Below are 18,716 nucleotides of genomic sequence, written 5' to 3'. Positions count from 1 at the left end.
GGAGCAGTGCTCGACACGTCCCTGGGACAGTGTTTTCCTCCCCAGGTGAGGGCTCATCACATTCAGCAGATGGTGCACAAGTTTCAACTTGCCCAGACTCTCCCAGCGTTCGAGTTCTTGAGACTGCTCGGCCTCATGGCATCCTGCATTCTTCTGGTGCCAGAGGCCAGGTTGCGGATGAGATAGTTGCAATGGGCACTCAAGCTTCAGTGGTCTCAGTCCTCCGGCAGGATGTCGGACCCTGTTCAGGTGCCGTCTTCGGTCGCCCAGGACCTTCTGTGGTAGGCCGACTGAGGCAATCTGATGAGGGGGGCTCCATTTTGGCTGCATCCCTCACGGGATGGGGAGCTCATGCCAACGAGTTGACAGTCAGCGGTCGTTGGTCTCCGTCGGAGTCCAGACTCCATATCTATCTGTTGAAGCTGAGGTCCGTCAGGCTAGCCCTGAAGGCTTTTCTGCTGACTGTGCGAGGAAAGAATGTCCTGATCCTAACGGACAATACGGTGGCCATGCACTACCTCAACAAAGAGGGGGGCAGGGTCACTTCCTCTGTGCAGGGAGGCGATGCAGCTCTGGTTCTGGGCAATCCAGCAGGAAGTTTTGATCTCAGCAGTTAATCTGGCAGGAGACGAAAACGAGACGGCGGACGCTCTGAGCAGGCAGAGCTCTCACGAGTGGGAGTTGGCTCAGGAGATTCGCCTGGAGATCTTCGCCCTTTGGGGGACCCCTCAAGTGGATCTCTTCGCCTCCAGTGTCAACCGGAAGTGCGAGAGGTTCTGCTCGTGGGAATTTCCTCCAAACGGAGCCTTAGGAGACGCGTTCGTGGTGGAGTGGTCCTTCCCACTGCTGTACGCGTTTCCTCCAGTCCCCGTCATCCCGCAAGTACTGCAGAGGTTACGGAGGTTCGGTTCCCGGATGATCCTCATTGCTCCGGCATGGGCCCAGAGGACGTGGTACCCGGACCCTCTCGACTTGTCCATCTGCCCTCCACGTCGTCTTCCCTACCGAGACGATCGGCTCTCACGGGAGGGGGGTCAGGTTCTCCATACAGAGGTCAGGTCCCTCAACCTTCACGCTTGGTTTCTGAAAGGTTGAGGTATAAGGATTGGGACCTCCCTGAGGACGTGATGGAGGTGTTGCTTTCGGCCAGAAGGCCCGCAACAAAATCCCTGTACCGTTGCCGTTGGAGAAGAAGAATGTGGATCCTTTTGCATGTGAAATTCCCATGGTTCTGTCTTTTTTGCTTTCTTTGGCCCACAGGGGCCTTCAAGTGGGTACCATTAAAGGGTACCATTAAAGGTAACCTGGTGGCGCTGTCAATATTTAAGCGCTCGTCTGAAGAGTGTTCCTATTTTAAAATTCCTTTAATTTCTCAGTTTCTGAAGGGGCTCACTAATGTGTTCCCTCCGTCACCTTTCCTGGTGCCCGGTTGTGATTTGAACCTCTTTCTCAAGTTTCTGATGGGTGCTCCGTTTGAGCCTTTGCATTCATGCCCTTTGAGACTGTTAACTCTGAAAACTGTATTTTTAGTTGCGGTCACTTCCGCTCGCAGAGTGAGTGAGTTACAGGCACTTTCAGTTAAGCCACCCTTCACTGTGTTTCATAAGGACAGGGTTGTCCTTCTTTTCTTCCGAAGGTGGTGTCGGAATTTAATTTAGGCCACAAGGTTGTTCTTCTGGCATTTTATCCTTCTCCACATCCTGGTAAGGAAGAGGAGAGGCTCCATAGGCTTGATCCTAGGCGAGCGTTAAGCTTTTATATTTCACGCATGTCCCGGGTCAGAGTGGACGATCAGCTCTTTATTGGTTACGCTGGAAAGCGTTTGGGACAGGCTGTGACGAAACAGACTTTACTCGCTGGATTATTTTGGCTCTCTCTGAGTGTTACCGCTTGGCGGGTAAGGACCCACTGGTCGGCTTACGGGCCCATTCTACCAGGGGTATGGCTGCCTCTACTGCCCTGCAGAGGGGTGTTCCTATTCACAACATCTGTGATGCAGCCACCTGGGCTTCAGTACATACTTGTGTATGTCACTATTCCCTCGATTCCATCCGGGGGCAGGATCTGGCCTTTGGCAAGGCTGTCCTTTACTCCGCAATTTGATTGGGCATGCAAAATTTCTGTTTTCTAAATTCTTTTCCCACCTCCTTGCATTGGTACTGCTTTGGAAGTCTGTCATAGACATGGAATACGTCGGAGGACCCAATCCCCCTCGAAGAACAAGTTACTCTCTTACCTGGTAACGTTCTTTTGATGGGATGGTCTGACAAGGTATTCCATATCGCTCCCTCCCTACCTTCCCAGCTACAGAATTTCTTATGCGATTGCAGCTTACGTTTCCGCAATGCTTTGTGTGTCAGACTGGCAGAAGACTGGTGGCACACGTTCTGGGAAAAAACTAAAACTGAGGCTACGGGTTTCGTGCGTCCTACTTATAACATCCAGTGACGTCAGCTGTCGGAGGAGGTCCTTGAGGATGGCGCATCGACGTCATCGACGCAGGACGCAGACTCTGAAAATCTTCCGAAGCAGCACAGCTGTGGTGATTACTGTCAGCGATATGGAATACGTCGTCAGACCATCCCATCGAAAGAACGTTACCAGGTAAGAGAGTAACTTGTTCTTTAGTAGTCATTTTGAGAAGTCGAAAGTTAAGTCAACTCAGTTACAATTGAATGTTTCCTGCATCTTAAATGCATATCTCTGATGCAGAATGCAGACTCATGAACTCACCCATCAACAGAATTTGAACTTAACAGGTTGCACAATAATCTCTGCTTCAGGGTTACTGACCCAGTGAGCTGCCTTTCCTAACAGGGTGTCGACACTGAAAGGCACATAGGGTTAGGCTTGCCTGACAAATGGCTTTTCAAAAGCTCTATGCCTGTTTGCACTATCCTACATTAATCAGGAGATTCACAATGCGGCTTTGAAATGTGCTAGATTTTTGTCAGTTGGACTCAGTAATCGGACATCGGAGAAGTAGAAATTTTGATAAGCGCAAGACCGAGCAGTAGGACGTGAAGTATATGATAGCAATGCCACCTTCTCACACTGTCGTGGGAAGAGCTCAGACACTGCTTTTGCTCAGTACTTTAGCTTGCTGCAGAAAATGCCAACACATGTTAGTGCTTTCTTAACAGCATTTCTGTTATGAAATTCAGGTACTGTCCCAAAACATAGCAGTCCTGCTAAGAAATGTGGTCATGATGCAACCGGCTCTGCTGTGAATATTTGGCATTGTGCCATTACATGCGTATAGCAGCTCCGTTGATAAATAAGGCTACTTTGCCTGAATATAAAGCAGTCCTGTTGAGGTACTGGTACAATCTATATCACTGAAAATATATATAGCACTGCTTCTACCCGTATCGATTATACCCGAGTGTGGTGGGTGGTCAGGAATGGAAAGTTCAATCCACATGCCTAGCTATTTGTTGCACTCTAAGAAAACAAACTATGTATAGTGTCATTTAATGCACGCAAACACATGCTATCTTGAAACTAAAAACATTTGGAACACCCAAAAAGGTTTTCCTTCTCGCAAAAGCCAAACAGCATGCTGGGAGGCTAACCCAAAAACTTCAAGCGATCAAGCGTCTAGATGCACCCAGGTTCGGTGCATTTTATAAATATCAAAATAAATAATTACATAAATTAAGAACCCCAAGCCATTGAATGCAATTGATGTGCATCTGTGATGAAAAGAAAAGTAAGTATGAAATGCCCATGCTGTTGCAACTGCCCTGCCTCCATTAAAGCGGATTAAGACAGAGGAAAATGAACCAGAAATGCAGCCCTTGTTTAAGACAACTTTCATTTTACACAATACCTGTGTCCTAAAGCAGTGAAAAGCATTTTCATGATTCAAGATGTTTTATTAACAGTGTAACCTACACATTGCAAGCAGTTGAACTCAGTGAACAAAACACAAATCCTCTTTTACATTACTCAACGTATTATGTTGATAGAATCATTAAAAGAGGAAAGTGTTAAAAAAAAATGGAACGGACAAGGACTCAGTCCAGTTGCTTCTTTCAAAGGACTGTGTGGATTGCTAAATTAACAAGTGATTTGCAACCTGCTGCTGGCCAGGCGCTGTCACCAGTGAGCTCCATGATGTATGGGGGTGCTGCCATAAGTAGCCTGTGTAAGTGGTATACAAGGAAGAATTAAAAGGCTTTATTGACAAGAGTTCTGTCCATAAAAAGGCCTCTTACGCACCTTATCTGGAGGGCTGAATATACAGGACAAAAACTAGGTCTGTCAGTCACTAAACAGACCCTATCCAGATGGATCATACAGGATATTTCGAAGTGCTACAGGTTAGCTGGGAAAGATCCCCCAGAAGGTTTAAGGGCTCATTCCACAGGGGTTGTAAGGAAGGCATGGTATCAAAAGTAAGGCAGCCACAACTGATCACAGTTCAAGCTTGTTTATTAAAGTGAGATAAACGCCTATTATAAACCTAAATCTAAGATGGGAGCAAACTACGACCATCAAATAATACAGTCTCAGTGGAGTCTAGTCAAATTAAAAAAGGCCTATACTACAAATCCTATTGCCAATCCTTACCACTATGCTACAAAAATGTGTGGGATAATGTTCACAAGAAAAACAAGAAGTGTTCATAAAATAAGTCAGGATGTTATGGCCGGGGTCTCCCTTCCCCACGTTTTTAGCACGGGACAAGGTGGGACTCTTGAGCACAGCACACTCCTGGGCTTCTCCAGCACAAGCTTCAGTCCCTTTTCTCTATATTGGGACTTCTGTGCCCAAGTCTCTTCTCATGCAAAGTCTATTGCTTCAGAGGGCCTGTCATGCCAAAAAAACAAAACAGAAGTTCTTTCTGTAAATCTTCACATCGGGCGATTCACCCTAGGATCCCCCTCAGCTGGGCTCCGATCCTTCTTTCAGCGTCAGCCTCCCAAAGCACTTGCCAATTGAAACAGAGACTTCCGAAGGGCGATCTCGTTTTGCTGGGTCACTCGGTTAGCCTATGACAAGTGCAGGCTTCACAAAATCACAGTTCACATGGCGCTGCCATCAGCTGGGCGCAAATGCTGGTTTCACAATTCCCTGAGTCGGGTTCACAATTTCACAGTTCACGATTCCTAAATCTCATCGGAAAGCGGGGGTTCCCTTCCCCTAGCTTTCTCTTGGCATCCCTCCGTCGGTGTCATATTTGCCACAGTTCACATTTCAACAATGAGTCATTATAGACCCCTTAGATTCTTCCTTTTATCTAAGTCAGGGTCTCAGCCCCCAGTCAGGCTTTCACTAAAGCCCCCAGTCAGGCTTTGCACAGTTCACTCATCACAATGTATGTGCAGATGTCCCTCAGTCGGGTTTACGTCTGCCTCCACAATGTGTCAACACTTATACAACGTGTCAAGGACTTTTGATTGTACAAGGGGTTTGCCTTGACCCTTGTATTACCACCTTGACACCTTATGCCGGCCCTCCATATGGCCTCTTGGTACTCGTTGGTTCTCCTGGTTTGGGAGAGGGGGCACCAGCCAGAAACCTTCCAATGAGCGCCCACGTGGCGCCAGACCACCCTATCTTTGTTGCCAGTTTCTCTCACAAAGTTCACAGGGTCTTTCTTCTCACAAAGTTCCTAAGGGTCTACCGCTGCCAGACTGGGACCCCTCTCACAAAATTCCCAATGGCCCACAGGAGGAGTCTTACTGTGGGTACTGCCAGGCAACCCCAGCTGCTCCTGATCTTGCCTTCTGCAGGTACCACTCCCTCTCCCCAGCGCAGTCTCTCCTGGACTCAAAGGGCCAGTGTCAGGGCGGTTTTCTCCTCCTCCAGGTCTCCCATGGTCTCTGCAGATCTTCTGGTCTTCCTCTGGCTTTGTGCACCTTCCAGCATCCCCTACTAGCTCAGAGTACTTTCCTGCCCCGCCTTATATACTTCCTGGGAGTGGTGACTTGGTTCAGGTGTGCCTGGTTGTAAGGGAAGGCCTGACTTCGCCTGTCGTTAGCGGGACAAAATGGTGGTCGTACATTGGAGTCAATGGTCTAGCGATTCCTATGGATAATCATCATTTCTCCTTGTTGCTTCCTCTTCCTCGCAGTATTTGAAAGACAGAGTGAATGAAGGGGATTCTGGAAAATTTAGTGAGTTGCAAATTTTGGAAGAACGTTGGCTGAATAATTATTGAAAAGTTTGTCAGCAAGTAAACAGGGATTATGGGGTTTGTAGTGTTCCACTGGAGAGGAGGGAAGGTTATTGTCACAAAGAGGGGGTGGGAGGGAACAGATGTGTCATAGTGGATAAAGAGGGTTTCTCCTGCCTTCTGCTAAAGGGAAGTACTGGGGTAGGATGGGACTGTGGTGTCAATATCCCATAAAGACGGAGGGGGTTGTCGGGTAGGGGTGTATCGCACGAAAGGGGACACCGCGTCTCGCCCGAGGCGTTCTTTCCGTGGTCCCCATGGGCCCCTTGCCTAGGTGATCCTCCCTCACTTGTCCGCCCCCAGCGTCAGGATCCAAGCGCAATGACCCTTCCAGGGCCACCTGAACAAAGGATTCCTGGGGTCTAACAGTGAAAACACCCTCAGGTTTCTCACAGGGCATGGCAACTTCCTCTGCCCTTCGGAGGGGAGATCAGATAAAGGACATCTACGAGGCAGCTACCTGGTCCACTCTCCACACGTTCACAAAACAGTACTGTTTGGCCACTTCTAACAATGAAGGAAGATTTGGGAAGGCAATACTATGCTCCATTGTGGACAAACAATAACTCTAAATTCTTACTCCCTCCTACAGAAGAACCTAATACTGCTTTGGGAGTCTGTCATAAGATGAGGACACAATCCATTCGAAGAACAAGTTACTTACCCCTGGTAACATTCTTTCGACTGGATGGTCCTCCCGCGTATTCTTCATCGCCCTCCGAGCCTACCCCACTGTAGAATTTTCTAGCTTTGGACCTTGCGCTCCTTTAAGGTCTGATAATGTTAAAGACATTTATTAAGGCTGTTAATTCTGCATATGGGTGGCGAAAAAACAGAACTGAAGCCAACGGGTGCTGCGCATCGTATATGTACTCGACGATGTCAGCTGAGACGGAGGCCCCAGAGGGACATTGAGTCGACTGTCTCGACGCACAGCGCCCTCTGCCGAATTAACATTTTCTCCGAAGCAGCTAAAGCTGGAAACAAAGATATCATAAAATGAGGAATACGTGGGAGGAACATCCAGTCGAAAGAACATTACCAGGGGTAAGTAACTTGTTCTTCTCTTTCAAAGGATTGTCCATTACTATGTCTTACACAGTACATACATTCAAAATGGCTGTTAACTTTCCCACCATCAGAGATGGCATTTTGGTGCATGTCTAATGTGAATATCTGTGGGGGGGGGGGTGGCAATCGCGTCGCTCTCTGGTACCATTGAATACGAGCCCTGGTGGACATCTTGTGATTCACAGAACATTATCTCTTGAATGTAATCCTGTTGGCTGTGGGTAGCAGGTCCAGTGATTGCCTTGCTGCGGTGACATGATCTCTCGTCTTGAGACTGCATTGGAGATAAATGATTGTATTCTGGACTTTTATCAAATAGTGGATTTTTAGGGAATTGAAGTGTGCTACCAGTGCACCTACCCCATAGGGAAAGGGTGCACTGGTCAGTATATTAGAATGGGGAGGAGACTGAATAGTTGGGAAAAGATGACTTTAGTTATGAATTTATGGTCTAGACTGGGGTAAAAGATGAATCCCAGATTTCTATTGCATTAGGTGCAGGGAAAGATGTGGCGGGAGGACGAAGCTAGGAGGCAAAAAAGGGAGGTGGGACCTCTAGGCACCAGGATAGATAGACAAAGAGCTGAGTATCGGCATACGGTATTATGATTTTGGTGGTGGAAGATGACAAGGAAGAGAGCTTGTATACATACATGTTAAATAGTGCACAGCAGCACCATGGGGGTCAGCCGAGTGAAATGTGTGTGACAGAATGGCCATCTGGCAAAAACAGGATAGGCCAAGGTTTTTTTTTAGGTTTATTAAATAAAATGGTGCATGTAATTCTGTTATTGAAAGGTTGGTCTGCTATTCTCCACCACCATCCCCACTATTCATAAAGCAACATGCTCAAAGCATAGTGCAATCATGTCTCTTTCCTGTAACACTGAATTCCACAAGGTTTGCACGAGGGTTGAATACGCCAACCCTTTTATCCTGATTGAATTGGATGTGCGGACCAGAATTTGAAGGTGTATCCAATTGGGAGCCAGTGTAGGGTGTGTAGAGCCTGTGAGATGTTTACTCTTCATCCCATTGCGAGAAGTAGTCTGACTGAGTTCTGTACTCTTTGGAGTTTAATTGATATGCAAGTGCACCCAGGTAGAGGGAGTTTGCATAGTCGAGTCAGGACATGACAATGGGCATAATTGCAGCCAGTCTGTTTGGGAAGGTAATGTAGAGGAAGATGCGTTTCTAGAGCCTGAGGTGGGAATGGCAGGCTTTGGTTGTATTGTTGATGTGGTGAGATAGTTATCTTGGAGTCCATTCTGCAGCCGAGGTTTGTTACTGTCGTGGCGGTTGTGGGGGGGAGGGGCAGAGTAAGGGTGGCAAGTGAGTTGGTTGGGGGAATAGGGCAGATTTTCTGCATACCATGATCTCCGTTTTACAGGGGTTCAGAAGGAGGTGATTAGTCGTTATCCAGCTGTAAATGTCTGAGAGACATGCTACTAGATCGGGGCTGTGGACTGAGGATGATTTGCAAATTCTCATGATGATTTGTGTGTCATCTGCATAGTTCTATCAAGTGAGGTTGCACAAGCGAATGATCTTGGGGAAGCGGGATGGGGTTTTAGGTAAAAGTTGAAGAGGAGGGGAGAGAGGCAAGTTCCTTGGGGTACTCCAGTGTTTACTGGCATGCAGCGGTGAGGACAGTGTTGAGGAGGGTGATTTGCTGTCTGTTAGGAATGAGGCGATCCAGAAGATGGCTGAATGACGTATTCCTAAGGAGTGTAGTCTGTTGAGTAGGATTATGTGGTTGATGGTGTCAAACGTTGCAGAGAGGTCAAGAAGAATAAGAGCTGGGCATCCTTCCAAGTCTGCTGTCACCTTGAGGTCGTCCCAGATAGAGATCAGCATTGTTTCTGTTCTGTGGCATGGACGGAAGCCTGATTGCGCAGGGTCTAGGAGGTTGTTAGATTCCAAGGCATTGAGCTGTGCGTAAGCAGCTCAATAGTCATCAAAGGTGACTTTAGCAGATATGAAACATTAACTGCCATGTGTGACAAGGCGGGGTAAGGACCACTCTTCACAGGAGGTTGGAAGAACCAGAAGGAATCCAGAGACAGCCCTCTACCTGAGGGCAGTCTCAAATGAGTGCCCCATTTCCTGTCCCCTTGCCCCATCATGCCAGCTTTTGTCTATGCAGGCCACGTTTTGCCTCCAAAATTAAATACTTGCTAATGCCCGTTCCTTTTTCGAAACAATCCATCCAGTCTAGGAGGCAAGCAAAGATACCAAGGAGAGAAATCCACCTTCCGAGTGGAGAAACAGATTTCCGTCAGCCTGCTTGATAGAAAACGGCCTGGAGAGAAATAATGGCTCTGCAGATGGTTGTTGCCGGCTGCACTGTTGTCCCACTGAGTGAGGAGCTGGGAGGAGCCGCTTGTAAATGTGGCAAAGTGACATCCATCGTAGGTCTGCCGGAAGGTGGCGGTAGACCCGTGCAATGAACCAGTAATGCACTAGACTTGAGGTCTGCAGCCCTCAGCTGGCTCTCCAGATGTTTTGGACTACAACTCTAATTATCCCTCACCATTGATTATCCTGGCAAGGGCTGATGGGTGTTGTAGTCCAAGCCATCTGGAGAGTTGAAGGCTACAGACCCCTGCACTAGATCACCAGAGGGGGCGAAATACTCACCTTCCCCAGTAGAAACATCCCAGGGATGCTGGGAATCAAATCCTAGAATACACACATGAACACTTACCTTGCTGTACCGCCATGGTCTTTCTGTTGAAACCCTGTGTGCAGAATGCGGGCGGGGCTTAGCCTACTACTTATGCCTTTGCAATGCACACACAGGCATGCCTTGTGAAGTGAGAGGTGGAAGTGGAGGAGACCGGCAGGAGGGAGGAAGGAGGGGTGCTCTGTGGAGATGAACCTCGGAGCAGGTGAGCTATTGGCTAGACAGTGGAAGTTGTAAGGAAGCATGGTATCAACAGTAAGACACACACAAGTGACCACAGTTCAAGGGTGTTTATTGACCTTTCACAAGGATGTGATAAACACCTATCAAAAAACCTAAATCTACAGATGAGTGCAAGCTGCGACCATCAAATAATAATAATGCAGTCCTAGTAGAGTCCTGTCAAAATAAAAGGGTCTATCCATAAAACCTATTGCCAATCTTTACCGCTAATTTGTAAATAGTATGGGGTAATGTTCATGCAAAAGAAAAGTGTTCACAAAATAATATGTCAGGATGATCGGGCCGTTGACCTCCCTGCCCCACGTTTTCAGCCAGCGCAAGGCAGTTCACTCGAGCAAAGCACACACTCTGCCTTCTTCGACACAAGGATACAGTTTTATTTCCAGAAACAGTGCCTTCTGTCCCCAAGTCTCTTTTCTCATCAAAGTCTCTTGAATCAGAGGGCCTAGTGTACAAAAATACGATACACCGTTCTTTTCTTCTCATAAGTATTCAACATGGAGGCTTCAGCCTGGATACGCCTCAGCCGGGCTCAGATCCCTGTTATTTTACGATCGTTACTGCGGATCCCCCTCCGCCGGGCTCAGATCCTTCCTCTTTCAATTAGCCTCCCTCAGCCGGGATCGGACCAATTGCTGTTAACTTTGGTTTATCGAAGACTTTCAAATGTGCACGTGGTATAGCTTGTCCCGTTGCAGGACCGCTTCGATACAAACTTTGTTTTACCATACAATTGCCATTCAGTTGGATACCTAACACAGACCTTGGAATGAGTGTCCACATGCCGCCGGACCACTCTGTATACAGTATCTCACTTGGCCTCCCAAAGTTCATTCACTCCTTTGGTCTCCACTTATATTTGCGTTGCTCATCACGTGCGTTTCACACACTGGCTTCTTTGGATTTCTTCATACAATGTTGCCACTTGCAACCTTGGTTCAAGCACAAGCTGGTTTGGTATCAGTCTCTCCGACTCACCGGCTGTGCTGTCTTTACTTGTGATGCTTTGTTGTAAGAGCCAAGGACAGTACTACGGTGGAAATCGCTCCTCCACACCTTGGTTATCGACACGGGAGAGCCCTGGGCACCTTCGATGCACAGTGTAGGTTTGTTAAGCTTCAGTTCCCACCCGGTGTTAGGCTTCTTACTTTCCGAGGTTCGTGAAAGTAACAGTCTTTAAAGGTCTCACTATCCGTTGCCCCACTTCCACTTCCCGAAGATCCCCCATCTAGGTGATCCTGCCGCACTGGTCCACCCCCAGGAACTGGATCAAAAAGTGATGGCCGTATTCTGACCACCTGGATGACAGATCCCCCGGGGGCTAGCGTGTGAGACACCTTCAGGTTTCTCACATAGAGCAGTGTTAGTGTGTGGTGTGGCGAGTGAGTAGAACCGTTGGTGGAAGCAGTGGTTGTGAAGCGGATGTGACTGGATGAAAGGAGTGTGGATGAATAGCAGGGGGTGAAGAAGCAGTGTGGGGGAGGCCGTGGCAGTGTGAGGGAGGCAGTGGCAGCATGCAGGAGGGGGCGTCAGCTTGGATGAGGGGGCGTCAGCTTGGTTGGATGAGATGTACCTTGAAAGGGTGGAGGCAAGATCTAGGAGGTGTGAGAACATTGATGGGATAGAAGAGGTATTGGAGGAGAGAGTCTTAGTGGGTAAGCAATAAGCGTAGAATGGGAGAGGTAGAAGTGAGCCAGGCAGACTAGGGCCTGAGTCAAATAGGGCAACTGCAAGGCACCCAATCCCTGTTAGAACGCAAACCACTGAATAATGTAGGGAAAGTTAGCCAGTCCCTGAGAGAGTCTAGCGAGATAAGGCATCTGGCCTTTAGGTCCTCACCACTAGCCGAAGATGGAACTAGACAGTAGGGGGTACATTTTCTAGATCAACTAACCCAGAGAAACTGGGATGTCTGGGTAGGGTGGAGGGAGGCAGACACTCTGTCCCACAGAGACGATATAAAAAAAAGAACTTGAACCATCTATGAGACTTGGAGTGATTGTTGTGCCATCTTTGACACAATACAGCATTACTGAGATCTCTGTTGCTGCACTTAGCGTTATTATGGTAGCACCTGGACCTGTAAGGCTGCATCCTACATGTGATGATTATGCCAGATATATGACGAAATACTTGTTATAAAATGGCATTATCTGGCATTTGGCATATTATGGCAATACTTTGGAATGTGAGGGTGTGTTTGACACATGAGGCACTTGGCATAAGATGGCAGCAGCTGGCATGTCAGGATGTTCCTTACAAATGGGGACTATTCCAGTCACACTGCGTATTTACTGGCATAAAATGCCAATACAGGGGATTTAGTTAGTAAATTGGCATCTGATTGCAGCAGGTGGGCATGTGTGGCGTTACCTTAAATGGTTCCATGTCATTTTGCAGACAGGAATTCCATGGAAGTAATTTACTTCGAATGTATTATGCAGAAAAAAACGTTTTTTATTTTTATTTTTATTGGGGGTTTCCCCAATGTCCCCCATTTTCCTATACTAGTCCCCTAGCCCAAGACCCTCTCCACCCCTTTTAACCTCTTACCCCACCCCCTATCTAATTCGATGAGTTTTCCTGTCGACAAAACGACGGGGTACACCTGAAATGGGAATATTATAACTGGCATTCAGGATTTAGTGAAAGAGCCCTTAAGCCTACATTATTGTTTGCCATTGTATTAAACTTGCACTTATTGTGTGCGTGTTTCTTAAAATGTTCTTTTACATATGTAAGTTCCTATGATGATAACCGGCTCGTCAGACATCACTTTCACAGATGCAGTTGTGGCAAAGAACATGTGGTGTTGCTTCCAACGATATGTAGTTTCTGATGTCACTTCCGCTGTCCCTGGCATTTTGGTTGTTCGTCACTTATTATTCTTAGCAAAGTTTTACAGGAGTTAGAATTCAAACTTTTTTTTATTGGTTACACAATTTCGTTTTTTTTCTAGCTGCAAGGCTTTATTATAGTTAGTCTTAACCATTATACAGGCAGATTTGCCTCCATGGCTTTCTATTTTCCTCCGTTTGGGTTCATGCGCTCTGGTATCACCTTTCCACCATTTGACTTAATTAATGAACCATGATAATGCCTTTTTTAGACAGATGGGCATTCTAGCTTGAAATAGAGTTTTTCGTATTGGTAGAGAGAAGAATGGCTGCAACTTATCTTCCTTTAGGTTTTTTAGAGCTAGGACGCAAGTGTTGCAGCATCTTCATTGAGTTTCCTTATTCTAAAAACAATGATGGAAACATGCGCCAATTGAAAAACGGACAAAACTAGTGTATTTATTCTAGAAAGGGATGTTGAAAGTCGATTATACAAAATAACGTGCACAAGGCATGTGGTCTGAGTGGGTGGCGAATATTTGATGAGAAAGTATGATGGTTTTTTAAATTATAGAAATTCCTCCTTTCTGTCCTTTGGTGATTGTTTGGTCCGGTGAATGTACTACCTCTTCAGCACTAGATCTGCCAAAATATTGTGTGGCATTGGAAAGCAAGGTTTATGTAAGGAAAAATTAAGCTTGGGATCAATAAACGACCTGGCTAACCATAAACTGAGCGTTTACTAGGGTGCAGGATAGGACGTTTTGGGCATTGTGATAAAGCCTCTGTTGCTTCCGATGGGTTCCTAGACATTGCAATGATTGGGGAGGGCCCTGGAAGGGGTGAAGAAAGTCCGATCTAGAATATGAAAGTAGGGATTTGTTGAAAAAAGAGCAGAGAACTGGAAAAAAGAAAACCCAAAGACCAATTTAATTAATTCGAATTCCGGTGGGAGCCATGTAGTGCATACAGGGGTATCCTTTTTCTCTCGGTTAGGACTGGCCCTGCGATGCTGAGCCACAATGTTATCTGCTAAAGTAATAACAAGCCTTGTAGAAATTGGATTGCAACAAAATGTTAATGTTTGAAGGATATTTCTTCTAAAGTAGTAAACGAAATCTGAACCTTTTCCCGCATACATTTTTAAAAACACAGGAGCAATTTTGTGAGCAACTTGTGGTTGTCTTACTTTTGTAGATCTGGTAGCAGGCAGTTTTCTCAACACGGCACTCCAGTTGGACTTCCACAGTACCCTGCAATCCATCCAGTTCACTTACTTTGGTGGCAACACATGTACGCACGTCAGTCCTACTTGCAATAGTAAGTTATGTTTATGTTATTTACCTTGGTGTTTTGCACATTTCAGCAATCTTCCTGTTTCACTCTCATAAGCCTTTTAAGTAATTGGACTGCAAATTCTATCAGAACACGTGTGAATGCAATCTATCTGTTCTCCTTTTCCGTTCATTCCCATCACTTTTTAATTAAGACATTTTAATATGATCATGCTGATGATGAAATTGGTATTGTGACCGACGTTCATGTGCATTAAATTAGAGCTTAGCCAATGCAATGTAACTTGTTTTGAATGAGTTTACATATTCAATATCAGATACATTTTAACTTGTTTTTTGTGATGTTTATGCTTGTTTTGTTAACTATGAGGAATGGTACTTAAAAGATGGATCAGACAAATTGTTAACCCTGTTCAAGCAGCAAATTCTGTTACACATTGGATTACCTATTAACTGTGATGTTGCTCCTTTGTGGTTTTATCTTAACTTTGCTCGTTTATAATGTGTGTGTGTGATCGACCCTTTCTAGGGGGGGAAAGAACTCCATTTGAGTTTTGTGGCGAACGAGAAGGAGTTGGACTAAGTACTGACATTTTCAAGGGTTTTTATTCAAAATAAAAATAAAATGCCTATCTAGCCCTACTGCTAGCAGGGAAATTGCCTGCCTAACAAACTAAAACTAATAGGACTCGTCAAAGTCCAGAAAGAATAGTCCTTAGTCCAAATCCTAATAGCTAACTGGCACTACCACTTGCGAAAAAAGTAACAAAAAAAGGATGGCAGTGCAATAGCATTTGTCCTTGGCTTCTGCCTGGCCCAACACTTGGATCCCTTTTCCAAGAATGTGATTTTAAAAGTTTGTCAAGTTCTGGATCTCTTTCCACAAAGTGCAGTACATTCCTTAGCCTCTCTGCAGGTTCTGTATGCCAATTGTTAAGTCTTTGCAGATGTTCCATACAATTCCCTTTTCCCAGGAAAGACTAGGTTTTCTTAACACAATTCTGCCATTTCTCACTTGGTGCTTCAGTGTCCTTGTCTTGTTTTTAAACACTAGAACCCTCCAGGTTCTCTTTCTTCACAGATCTGTTCACTATGTTTCATGTTTCCAGGCCTTGTTAGGGCATCTGCCCGATCGGGTTTTCCAGGCTCCCATAACTCTTGTGGCTTCTCCAGCCTTGAGTCTCTTGATTTCCCAGGGCACGCACAGCAAAGTCTTCTGGCCTTCTCTCAGGCTTGCTTTATCAGGATCTTGCTATGGCATAACCCTTGTGGCTTTCCCAGCCTCTTGCATCACTGTTCGCCCATCTCAACAGCGTTACTTCTTCGGCAGCATTTGCTTTCCTTCTGCTGCGCAGCTCGGCAGCTAATGCACTTCTCATTCAGGGACCAGTGATCTGACTTTTCTGCTGCGGTCCGGTCTCTACGTTGGTTAACGGGACCCAGTACCACCACGACTTGTGTGTGGATGCACCACCAGGTGAGATGGTCGCTTTATGGTCTCCCTCCCGACCAGGGCTTCTTGCTCATTCAGGATGCCAGCCTTCAAGTGTCGTCTTAGCGATTCGCTCATTCTCCACGCTACCGCTTGCTTTGTGGTCAAAGTGTGGCTCTGCCCCTTAAGGAAGTCTTTCCGTCAGAGGCTCACCTCTGCGTAGGATTCGCTCTCCTCCATTCAATGTTCCTCATCTTTTTATATACTTCATCACAAAAAAAAGGCCTTTGTTGTTTCCCTTTGATTGTGGAGTTTGGGATAAACATTACCTGAAGGGAAAGAGATTGCCACAATCTCACTATCTGGTAGATTCAAAACAGAAGTAGCAACTGTCTTTCCAACTCCTATGTAGGCAGGCCATGCACTCTGAACTAGAATTTTCTTACCGGAATGGGAGTCCTTGTCCCCAAGAGGGGAGTCACTCCCGGTGAGGTCCCACTTACAGAGACTCCTTGGGGCTCTTGCTAGGCAGTCTCACTTCCCTAGCATCAAAGGGGGTGGCGGGAAGGGATGATTAGTTAAAATTCATCACAGTTTACGCACACTTGACAAATCACAAATATAAACATAGGGGTAGCTGGTGTGTAAAGTTATCTGCTGGTTGATAGTTCTGTTTTTGGAAGCATCCGGTTTAGCGATTCTTTTGTGTGTGTGGGTAATTAAAATGTATGTATTAACTCTTCATCCTTTTGCAGTACACGAAATGCATACCTGATGCATTGGTTGATCATGTCATCAGGCCCTTTACTTTAAAAGCCCCTGATGCACTTTAATGGCAAGCAAGATCGTATAGGTTCATTGACATTTACATTTCAAAGTCTCTGAAGTAATTGTGATGTCTGTAAATTAAGATATTGAAATGGTTGTTCACTGTGTCCACAGGGCAAAAGAAAACTTGAATTTGGAATCTGTTAAACAAATTGTTATATTAGGTTTATTTATAAATAGACTCAGGCATGCCCTGTGAAGGCATCATGAAGCAAGACCCAGACACCAGGTTCAAAGTTCAAATAAAAATTATGTATGAACTTAAATGTCAGCATAGGGCAAGTTAGGCCTTCTACCAGCCTGAGGTGGGATTTCCCTACCTAAAGAAACTAAGGATAGTCTGAGTCAGTAAGTTCAACTTAAAAGCCTGTCTGTGTCCAAAACCTATATTTGCCCTTGCAACTAAAGCTAGAAAATGTGTAGGGATATCAGCATCAAAAGACAGTGTTCCATATAAAGTTCTGAGATTTTTCCAGCTCCCCTTCCCCAAGTTCATAACAGTTCCACAAAGTCTCAAAAAGGAATCTCGGGGTTCCCTTCCCCAAGGAGACAACACAGTTCAAAAAAAGAGATCTCGGGGCTTGGTTTCTCAACATAGTTCCCAAAATTGAGTCTCAGGATTCTCTTCTCCCAAGACACCAGCTTCTTCAGCTTGCCAACTTGTACTTACGATCAGTCTCTCAATATTCAAAACCAGTTCCAGGTCAACTTTATACTTCTTGACAGTTCATGCAGATTAGTTTATTCTGCCTTACTTTAGCAATCTCTTTCAGGCACTTGAAATAACGTTTCTGTATATTTCTTTGGTTTTCACGGATAGAGTACACCCTATCTAGGCGCAGTTGTCGGACCACACAGTCCACCCATCACAGGTCATGCAACCGGTCACCCTGGGCTTGCTTGCCCACACAGGTTCTTCTGTCGCTGTACCTGTGTTCTGATTCACACTCACTTGTCTCTCCCTTTGTCAGCCTTTTGGCTTTGCCACAATGTGTTTCACTCTTTGCCAGTCTCTGGACTTTGCCACCATAAGTTCAATTATGCAGTTCACTTTGCGGTGCTCTTTTTCTTTCACCACATTGGTTTTACAATCCTTTGCAATGATCCACTCTTGCTTTATATTGCATTTCATCAGATTCTCTCTTAACTTGCAATATAGGATATTTGATTTTCATGCCAACCTATCGTTAGCACATTGGTTTATTCAAAGCTTTCATATGCTCCCCAAAAGCTTTCATTCAGTTCGGCATTCAATAGTTTCCAGAGCGTGTTCGCTCACACTTTGCAGTAATTAAATTTAAACATTTACTTTGGTTCACTGTACCTTCACCTTAATTCTTGTTCATTCCCTTTTGCCACGTAACAGCCCCAGAAGCTGCCTAGTTTGAGTGATCCCATTTCCTCACTCACCAGTCTCCGGAGTCTCCGCTGGGCAGCTGTCTCCTCCTGCTCAGCTCACCATACACTTCTCCAGTGTTTGGCGAGCCCTGCTCGCTCTTCACTTCTCTCTCTCGGTTGCCGGCAGCTCTGCTCGTGTCCCGTGAAGCTGCCGGTGACTTACAAGAACTGGATCTCTTCTCTGACCTGCGAGGCTTCCAATACTGTGGCCTTCTCACTGCCCCTCCTGGGCCTGGCACCAGAGTTTCTTTCGGCTCTTGCCCGTTTCTTGTTTGCCAACAGGACCACCCTCGGCTGCCCAGTATTCCGCAGGATTTCTCTGTATGTAGGCCTCCCAGCTGGTCTCCCTGTGCTCTCTCCGACTCCACCTTATATACACCTACAATTGTTTAATAGGTTGCAGGTGTGCGTCTTTAGGCTGAATTGCATGACCACAATTAGTGCAGCATTCTGGACATGCCTGACCCTTACACCACTCTATAGGCCTCTTCCTCCTCTCAGTAGTAGAATGTTGAAAGGACCTATAAGTGTGTATTACTCCTAGTCGCCTCTTCCTCGTCCCAGTGCCATACTGAAATGAATGAGAGGAATTGAGGGGAGAGGGTTTACAACAGCCTATGAAAGCAGGCAGAGGGTAATGTTGGTTCTCATTTGGAAAAGGGGATACCATGTCTCCCGTATGGACCTCCTCTTCACCCTGTTACTAGTATTCCTGTATTAATGATACCCTCTTGTGTTAGTT

General features: G+C 46.0%; 1 protein-coding gene across 4 annotated transcripts in view; it reads left to right on the top strand.

Annotated features, from left to right (window-relative positions):
* HERPUD2 (HERPUD family member 2) overlaps nucleotides 1–18,716 on the top strand; it is a 1,113,814-nt gene that overhangs the window by 729,315 nt on the left and 365,783 nt on the right. For all 4 annotated transcript variants that reach the window (XM_069613247.1, XM_069613249.1, XM_069613250.1 and 1 more), the window contains one exon: nucleotides 14,219–14,341. In XM_069613247.1, the coding sequence (XP_069469348.1) occupies nucleotides 14,219–14,341 (123 nt within the window). The remainder of the gene's footprint in view (nucleotides 1–14,218; nucleotides 14,342–18,716) is intronic.

The sequence above is a fragment of the Ambystoma mexicanum genome, chromosome 5p (genome assembly GCF_040938575.1).
Source record: "Ambystoma mexicanum isolate Mex_15411 chromosome 5p, UKY_AmexF1_1, whole genome shotgun sequence".
Classification (NCBI taxonomy): domain Eukaryota; kingdom Metazoa; phylum Chordata; class Amphibia; order Caudata; family Ambystomatidae; genus Ambystoma; species Ambystoma mexicanum.
Note: the sequence above shows the minus strand (reverse complement) of the source record. Positions and strands in the feature narration are given on the sequence as shown.